At 40.4% G+C, this 10,020-nt stretch overlaps 1 protein-coding gene across 3 annotated transcripts in view; it reads right to left on the minus strand.

Moving 5' to 3' along the window:
• RALGPS2 (Ral GEF with PH domain and SH3 binding motif 2) overlaps positions 1–10,020 on the minus strand; it is a 91,452-nt gene that overhangs the window by 49,200 nt on the left and 32,232 nt on the right. For 2 of the 3 annotated variants that reach the window (XM_026039822.1, XM_026039823.1), the window contains exons 5-7: positions 8,297–8,380; positions 1,704–1,793; positions 13–105 (exon numbers count right to left, since the gene is read on the minus strand). In XM_026039822.1, coding sequence (XP_025895607.1) covers positions 13–105; positions 1,704–1,793; positions 8,297–8,380 — 267 coding nt within the window. The remainder of the gene's footprint in view (positions 1–12; positions 106–1,703; positions 1,794–8,296; positions 8,381–10,020) is intronic. The other variant, XM_026039824.1, reaches the window with a different exon arrangement.

Raw genomic sequence — 10,020 nt, forward strand, 5'->3', positions numbered from 1 at the left:
TTGCTTACTTACCGCCCACGTTTTAGTCAGCCTGAAGATTGGAGCACTCTGTAGGCCGGACACAACTGCCATAAGAGCATGCAGGTTATTCAGCTCGTACAGTTTCTGTGGACGAATAAATATATTTTCAAATGCAACACGATAAAAAGGATAATCCAGTTGTGCTTAATGTTAATGAAACATGTTCAGCACCAAAGCATTGATACTGCATCAAAGCCCCCCCCCCCCCCCCCCCCCCCCCCCCCCCCCCCCCCCAAATAACTGTTGCAGGAGGAAATCAAATGAGTAATTTGAAAAACCTGCAACTGGAGTTACTTTTCCCACTGGAAAACTGTCTGACAACAGTAACAACTAGAGGGGAAAAAAACTTAACACAGATCAAATGCACCAAGCATCACAATAAGAGAAGTAATTTTCTTAAATCCATGAGCACTGATGAGATGCACTCCCCTTCGGATAGAGAACTTGGCTCCTTCTTTTCTTTTCCCTCTGTACTCAGCAGCCCCTGTGCCTTGGCCAATTAATCATTAGTACTATTGGCATGAAAAGCTTCTAAACACTTTAGGAGAAAACGCTGCTCCTTCAGCTCCCGGGCATCATCAGTCACCCTGATGGTTTTGAGCATCCAGAGGAAACAGCTATATGCAGAGGTTTTTGGTGGAGCAGATAAAGTGAGGTTTCCCCACTAATGAAATCAGTACTAAACACAAATGGATATTCAACCCTAGTACTGCAAGGCCTGTTTGACTCTCTCAGAAAATTCAGCGAGGTAAATTAGGATTACGGACAGAAACATGAAACAAAAGCAAAGAAATCTGACTTCAGAACACTGTGGACAAAAAAGTAATGGACTTTCTCTCCCTTGAAACCCACCTTGCCCAAGCGTTTGTGGTTACAAGGCCTTTCACAGAGGACAAAAATACAACTAATTTATTTTGACCCTGAGCAGTTGCTAAATGTTAAGGGAGATCTCATTTTTGAGAGATCCAAAGGGACAGTGCCGGGGTATTTTTCTCCCTGCTGCTTTGGGGGCAGACCACACGCTTCTTGCCACGCACCGGAGCAGGAACCCGCACGAGGAGCCCTGCAGGAGGCCCTCGCTGACGGGCTCGCTCGGAGCGGGCGCGCGGCTGCGGCCCCAGAGGCCCGGAGCTGCGGGGGCACCGGACCTGCTGCAGCTCCCCCAGGCCGCTTCTCTCCCCTAATCCGCTTCTCTAACTGGGCATCAACCTTCGTAGCATAAAAAGCACAAGAGCAGTTTTTCACAGCCGTTAAGGCAACAAGCAGCACACTATGAACTACTTTTAACGAGTACGCACTATTGTGAGGTGCAGAATGGCGATACACTAGCCATCCCGGCACAGCAAAAGCCTAGGGAAAAACAACCCCTCTTTGCAACACAACAAGCAAGTCTGTGTTTGAAGGGCCACACTGTGCAACTTGCATCCCTAGTAATGGGCACTGGAAGGGAAGCATCATTTCCTTAAGAAGGCATTTCTTTGATGCTTGTATTTGAGGATTTTCATTTGTCACCATACTTTTGTTACATAGATAAGTCAAGCACCTATTCATCTCAACAGACACGAGCGCAACTGAACCAAGTGTCAGACAAACATGTAGCTATGCATAGTTTTGAACCTATCAAAGAAGTACAATTGTTGTCACCATGGGGAATCCACACACACACACACAAAAATCCTTACCTTAGCTGTTTTAATGTAGTGGCTCAAAACTTCAGCTCTTATTTTTAAAGTTTGTGCATGGAGAATCTCTCTAACAACCCAGAAGCTTACCTAAAAAGAATAAAGTTTATAATTTTTGATATATTTAATATATATTATATATATATATATATAATATCAGGAACGACTTGAAAACTTACATGACATTCAGTTTCCACATATAAAGAATGAATAAATATGGAAGACCTTATGCTATGAAAGCTCCAACCAATACAACTGAGATGGTAGGTCTTTAAGATAAGATTAGATAAGTAAGTCTTTAAGATAAGATTTTTGAGGAAAAAAAAAACAAACTTGAACTTGTAGCTTCTAAGATCAACTTCTAAATTTCCTCACTTCAGTATTTGAAAGTTGTTTTTTCATGTTGTGTTAGTGAAGATCTTTGCACAAATGTGATATTAAGCTTTTAATACATAAAAGGTCATTCTTGTTTCACAAGTACCAATCCTCACAGTATTTTATCTGGACTGTCCTAACATCTGGAAAATAAAATAAAATAAAATAAAATAAAATAAAATAAAATAAAATAAAATAAAATAAAATAAAATAAAATAAAATAAAATAAAATAAAATANAAATAAAATAAAATAAAATAAAATAAAATAAAATAAAATAAAATAAAATAAAATAAAATAAAATAAAATAAAATAAAATAAAATAAAATAAAATACACACTTTAACCTCTGTACATAACCTCCACTCTTTTTTAAAAAAATCAGTAGAAACTTAGAACACCCTATCTAGCTCTTTCTTTTGGTGATCCAAGTCCAATATATTATTTTCATTAATATATGCTACTATTCACTTTATTCACCATTGATAAAAACACAGGTGATTCCTCTTTTATTTGCAATTACCTTTTCTTTCACTCAAAAGCTTAAGATGACACCAACATTCTCTCTTTAAAGATGAGCAATTTTCAACTTTTCAAAAAATAAAATTAAAAAAAAAATCATGCTTTTCATTCTCATTCTCCTCCTCTGGTTCTCCCCAGTTGCACAGTATCCTTTGTACTATAATGTCTAAGAGTCTAAGAGCAGACAGCATTTTTTTTCCCCCCCGCTGTAAGTACAGAGCTACCGAGTAGGACTCAAAGACCACCTAAGTTTGTTTGTTTATTCTAAATAAATGTGCTGCTACTGACTCAGAACTTCAGCGTTTTTCCAGAGCAGCACAGCACGTTACTCTACTGCTAGACTCTAATCCACGACAAAACCAAGAGCCTCTGATCTACGTCTGCAGCAGCCCATGCATGTAGCTCCCATCCTGCATGTGCACAGCGTACTCCTGCCTAGCCATAATATTCATTAGTCTTCAATTTTCCTCAAGTGTTTCAAACCATTTCTCCAATTTGCCTGGAGAAACCCTTCCTTCCCATACACCTCTCCCAGTTCTACACCTCTCCAAGCATAATAGCACCTGGATGGACACCCGGGGCCCTGCAGGTCACACGCCACACAGCCAGGACTCCCAATTCCCAGCACTTTCACCCGGACTTGCTTCCCACAGGGAAAGCAGAGAAAGCAGCGGGTGGGAACGCGGGTGGGAACAGCAGGAACGGGGCCAGGGCGGAGGCTTCATGTTGGGTGGGGAAAAGGGCAGCCGGCCAGGCAGGAGCAGGGGTCACAGCGGCCCGGAGCTCCTGCTCCGGGCTCCCCAATACCCTTCACTACACTCAGCCTTCACGTACCTACGCTGAAAACCGGGGCCAGATCATCCACAAAGCCTACGCAAGTGTTCTGCAATCTCGTTTTCTATCGTGCTATTTTTAATAGTGATCTTGAGTAGCATGAGGGTGTTGCTGTTGTCGGTGGTTTCCCTCTTGCGCCCAGCCAGCAAAAGGCCAAACCGCTTGGCCCTGTTTAACCCTTCGGCTCTCTGTATGCACTGGGACAGCAGCAGCCTCAGTACAGTTGGCATCACCTGCTTTAGAAATTACCAGCTATCCTTATATCCAACTCCCAGAGTGCAACTACCTATAATTATTAAAAATCTGCCTTCAAATTCATGCTTCATATTCTCATTTGTTAACTGCACTGGACTAACTCCAAGGCTGTGCAAGAATTAGTTATACTCACTACGAAGGAGAGTTGCTGCACTTCATAACCGCACTGATGTTTTTACAAGCTCTATTTTGAAAGAATTCCGATAACATTTCTAACTTGAATTTCATTTCTTACTGAAGTCAATGGAAAACTATAACGATGGTCCTGCAAATTGAAACACACTATGTAGCACCTGCTTTCTGTGGGTCTTTAGTTCCACCAGTCAGTGAAGTATTAAGAAAGAGCTGTTTCCCCTTCTTTTTTATTTTAAGGCTTAAGAAAAGGGCAAATAAAGAAGCCAGAGAGCTCTAGATAACTGGTTTTGATACTTGTCAGGGTGACAGCTTTTTTGCAGACAGCATTCCTATAAAATACCGGTCCCTGTCACAGTCCTCTCACCGTACTTCAGTGGCATCATGTCTCGCTCTGCCCTCTCACTGCAGTTAGCTGACCCACAGTACTCGGGCGTTAACGCCTTTAGTAACAGTCCAAGAAAGAGGTTAAAAAATACTTTTGCAAATATTCGTCTATTTAAGGTCTCCTTGTTAATCTCGGCATATAAAAGCTTGTTTACTTCTTTGCACATATCTTTCCTTGAATCACTGCTTAAACTTTTATTTTTCAATGTTTGCCTGATCTGATCAAATCAGTGCTCGTACTTTTAAATCAGTACTGGTGCTTTTAAGTTCATAACCACTGGTTCACAAGCTCAACAACCTTTCTTTTTCAGCTGGCAGCGTCCTGAATTCAAGAGCCCGCCTCCTTGCCAGGATTTTGGCACCTCTGCCCAGGACCCATTACAAGCAGCTGGTGGGCTCTGCAGCGGCACCGCGCCGAGGCACAGGAAAAAAAAAACACAGAAAAAAACCACAACATTTCTTTTTAAGAGTGAAATTTTGTGGGACCATTCTGATGTTTCAACCTGATGAACCTAAAGTTTCCTCTCATTTTTAGCTCTGCAACAGCGTAACACTTAAAATCGGAAGCTCAGGAAAGGGACTTTTACCACAGGTAACTTCCACTAATTTGCTTCTAAGATTAACTTTACGTGGATTCTGAACTAGTCCTCAGATCAGTGTCTGAACTGCTAGGGCCTGAACCGCCTGAACCACAGGCCCAAGTCAGGGTTGACTTTCAGCTGAATACGGCTCTGCTTTTTCAGAAGCACATAGAACCAGCCCGTAAATTGCTTCTGCCAACCTGCTCGTAGGCTCATTAAACTGTAACTTTTGTAGACTCTCAGGCAAATGGTTCTGATTTTGAAGGGAACTTTGCCATCCAAAGCAGGGGCTCTGGCCAGGTCCCAGTGCCGGATGATAAGGAAAGTAGCACCCACCAGATATTACTGCTAGCAAAGAAAATGCCAGTTTTGCTGATTTGGTTTTATAAAGCTGGACCCTCCTACAGCGACTGTGGAGACCTCACTCCCAGGTGGACACACCACATAGGACCTCCCAATGGCCGGGAAGGCTCCAAATCCTCCTGCAACAGGGGCTCCCCCGCGACTGAGAGTCTGGATGATGGTAACGTATTAAGGCAACTGGTGATGTATCCTTTTTCTTAATCACTGTTCTCTCTCTTGTATAGTAATGGTTAAGTGCATTACCTTGCTTATTTCATCCGCAGTTACAACACACAGTAAGTTTATTGTTTCATTAAATGTATCATTTCATTTCTGTATTATTTGATATTAATAGCAAACACAACCGTTCTTTCCCTTGGTGGCTGGTTATTTCCGCTGGCCCCTGTCAACTGGCAAAACAGTGTGTCTAACAGTAAACTGCAGAAAATGATATGCTTTTCTTAAATTGAAATCAATACTATATGATCTCTCTAAAAGAGGGAACAGCAATGTGGGAAGCAAGCAAATATGACAGCTATCCACTCAGCCAGACCCACCAGTTACAACAGCACTCTTTTTCTGATGGAAAAAATTCAAAAATGCAGAAACTAAAATTTTCAAAAGTTATGCAGAAAGGTTATCTATTTAAACAAGATATTTAATAGTCGATGTGTAGATCTACAGACTATCTTGCACCAATATATGCTTTAAACCTTAAAGAAGTCTGGTATGTAATGCGTCAGTGCTTTCTCCTCTTCCCAAGCCCGACGTGTTTGCACAGGCACCATCTGTAATTATCAGACAGCTAATGCTGGACACAGTCCAGTGCATCATCATTGCTGCTGCCAAAACGCTATCAGCAGATGCACTCACTGAGAAGCAGCTGCTAGCGATTTGACACTCTCTTCACTTAAGATACACGTGGGTTTCCTCTGGCAAGCTGAGGGAAGGAGGACAGACAGATGCAGAATGCATTATTTAAACCCAGGGAAATTTCAAAGGTTAATGAAAGCTTAATGAACTTCCAGATTCATTCCAGATTAAGCCAAAAGCCACAGAGATTTTTTCCGACCCCTTAGTTTACTTCTAAACATTAGTGCTTCTCAGGAGAGTACAGGTAGGAGTGCCTGGTAGGAACTGGAGCCTACTGGAGGAGCACCTGGGGTAGACAGGACCTTAGCTCCAGGTGACTGGACCCAGAGAGAAGGTGACAGCAACTGTCTGCTCCACCACACTCATTCTCAGCTGCTCTTGCCAACCCCACGTGAGTTCTCGACTTTCTTGCACTGCTTCTGAACACTTGGCCAATCTAAATAAAAGCCTTCTGTTTGCTTGCTTTGAAGGAAAATCTACTATCTCATTTGGTCTCAACAAGAAGAAATCAGGAAGATGCCTAAGAATGGGAGACATAAGATGACTAAGATGAAAGAATTTTGTAAGCAGATGTAATAGTTCTATGTTAGTCTAATAATACTGTACTTAATAGTTCCTGAACGTTATTCAGCAATAGATTTATCATCTAGAAATCATTACCAATACTATCAATATCAATTGCTTTTAACTGTGCATCTTTTGCCGGTCCTGGCCAGCACAACGCAGGCATTTCCTCCCTCTACCGCAGATTTCCAAGTCAGAAATGTCTAAACTCTGGTTTGCAATGACAAAAGGTCATCTCGCCAGCTCTCCAATTTAATATTGTCTGAAGTCCAATTTCTGTTTGGCCAATGCCTGCAGTTGCTACTATAAAACAACAAATAAAAATGAGGTATTTGAGGGGTACGTTACTAGCACACGTGCCTTACTACCAAAGTGAGTCAGAGCCTGCTGCCCCCTGCAGCAAAACCCCAAACGATTCTCTGTCAACGCAACAAATGCAAAAAACAAAGCAAAGGCTGGAATCATTGATGTAATGGTGGAATTAAGAGTAGTAAAGGAGGAAACATGGGCCGTGTAGACAGTCCAACAGACAACTTCAGAAGCTAGATGGGGAACATTAAAGCTATAAGCGGATTTCAACAGATGGTGTTATCGTCAGGTGTAGTTTTTGGGGTGTAACTTTTTTGCCTTTAGTCAAGAGAGCAAAACACTTGCAGATAAAAAGCAATTCAGTCATTAGATGGTTAAGAAACATAGCAAACAGTGTTACGGATGACAGCCATGAAAATAGTGTTATGGATGACAGCCGTGGAATTTGGTCACACTCTGAAGATGAGGAATGACTGTAAAAGATTTTTTTTTATTTTTTTAAACAGTGGTAGGAAAAAAAGAAAAAGAACAGTGAAAAGCTTGGCTTGGCCCTCATTAACAAAGATGCCTAAAAGCAAGACTGGGCACAGAAAACAGGTCTGGAATAGAACTCATATGTTTGAGACATTAAACATTTACAAAAGGAGAGAGGCACTTCCTCTGAAGCATAAAATATGGCATGGAGAAGCACTACATTTTTGAGACCGTTGGCTACCTACAGACTTATTCATTTAATTATGGAAAATGCAAAAATTCTTATCTTGCAAGTTCATTTGGTACAGAGAAAGCTTTGACTAAATTGTGGCAAACAAACAATTTAAAGGGCAAGTTTTGTAAAATCAAATTGTTGAGAACTAAGTTGGCCCGGAATTATCTTAAAAAGAATAATCCACACTTACAAAGGGTTCAAAGCTCTAAAGACATAAAACTTCTCTGGGAAAAAATCACTTAACTGCACCATAAAATGACATTATATCCAATTATGAGTCAAAGCATCCTTCTATACATTAAACCTTTAACTTGAAATGACAAATTGGTCACTGAGAAAGGGACAGATGACATCCACAGGTAAGACACTTAGTATTTTATTGGTCAGTAAGAAAAAATCCTAACTGAAACAAGGCACAACAAAGACGCAGCTATTTCTTCAGTACTGGCCTGGTGTAAAGCAATCTTTCTGTATAAGGAAGAACTTTAAGCAGACATCTAAAGTACTCAGCTGTAAACAATAAAAGTGATATGCTAGAACACTCCATTCAATTTTTCTTTTTCTTTTCTTTTTTTTTTTTTTTTTTAATTTTCTTTTCTTTTCTTTTCTTTTCTTTTCTTTTTTCCTTTTTCCTCTTCTTTTCTTTTAACCTAGGTTTTTTTTTTTTTTTTTAAAACACATGCCAGTAATGACACTGAAAAAGGAAACTCACATGATTAAATCTTCTGGTGAAAGCAACTGCATTTGGTGCAGAACTGTATTTCTCTTTTTTGTTCCACCCACAACTTGCCAATTCCTGGAAAAATAAGGATGAGAATTCATTTTTACTGAATTAGCGAGTAACATAAATTCAGAATTGTTTAAAAATACAAAAAGTGAAAATTTAAGTATCTAACAAGACACTGAAGTTAGAAATACACAATTACACTTGTTCTGATTTCTTTTGTAAGTTTTTAGAGTCCATAAATATAACTCATGAACTGTTTCAAGAACTACTTTTACAATTCATCTTTTATTTAAGAACGTCCCTTTTTTCCTAAAGGACTTATTATTATTAAAAACAAGCAAAATACAAGGCCTGTTTCATTATCACAGAAAGTAGTGCTTGAAACTGAAATTTGAGCTAGAAAGAGCACCATGTCTCACGGATATCAGTTTCCTTAGGGCATTTATTTTCAAGTCAAGCAAACTGGTAAAGCTTATTAGCTTCATCTAGACATGTCCCATCATTTTAGTGTGCTGCACTGAAGGAAAACCAGAATTACCATCTTTTGCAGCAACACTAATAAAGGACTGTGCTATTTCTAGTTTTCTTTTCCAAAGAGGCTAATTTTGTAAAGTTGAACACTAGTCAGCACTTAAGCAAAAAGCTGAGTAGCAACAGACTGGGATGAGGATAACTTGAGCATATCGGGGTGCAGGAGAGAAAAAAAAACTATGGGAACGTCGTTCCTGCGTGTCTGGAGGCCCTGCAGAGAAGGCAGCGTCAGTAGCTTGCAGCTTTCCTGCCCAGAGGCAGGAGTAACCCACGAGATGAATCCAGAGAGCCCAGGCTAACTATGATGCTGATACAGTTCTTCTTGCACACTTCCTAAAGACGACGGGAATGCATCTCTGGTTGTGTCAAAAAATAAGCATCTTTCAGAATCCTTATTTGGGAACACAGGAACAAAGGACATTAAATGGTATAATTTCAAATACTGTATTACTGACTTACAGAAGGAAGTGGAAGTTGTCAGACTAACTGATCTGTTAGTGAACTACATCATCTATAATGCGCAGCAGGTCTTAAAACATTTATATGCCAGAGAAGATGCTTTTCATAACCCTCCTACTGCACATGGAAAGAAGTTGTAATTTCTAAATAGGGCATCTATTGCTTGAGTATTGAGATGTAGGAAAAAAAAACATATACACAGTCTCTGTGCATTTTACTCATTCATTAAAGCCTCAATTTAGTTCATGCAGGGGACAGGCTCAGTGTTCTGTTTTTTAATCACACATTTAGCTGTGTTTGAGTGCACACCTAAAGGCACGTGTGAGGACCTGCATCTTGAATCAAGGCATAGTTATGGCATGCGTAGCCTGATCAATGCTTCAAAGAAATACAGAAAGCTAAAACACTTCATTAATCTGCTGTCAACACCCCCTAGGTAAACTGGGAATGCTCCGTGGCTGATTTTCCTCTTCTGAAAAGGGGAGAAAATCCTTTATTTTTCCACAAATCACACTGCAGCTATACTGACTTATTTTCCCATCTTAATTTCCATAGTTTTGCTCTGCAGAGCAATTACTCTGATCGCCCTCTATGAAGGAGTGACTAGCTGGATAGATGAGGACAGAGTGGTGAATGTGGTCTATCTGGACTTGAGCAAGGCTTTTGACACCATTCCTCACAGCATCCTCCTGGGCAAGCTCCAAAGGTGTGGGATAGAT

This window comes from Nothoprocta perdicaria, unplaced genomic scaffold (assembly GCF_003342845.1).
Source record: "Nothoprocta perdicaria isolate Ctin4 unplaced genomic scaffold, notPer1 scaffold_243, whole genome shotgun sequence".
Lineage (NCBI taxonomy): Eukaryota > Metazoa > Chordata > Aves > Tinamiformes > Tinamidae > Nothoprocta > Nothoprocta perdicaria.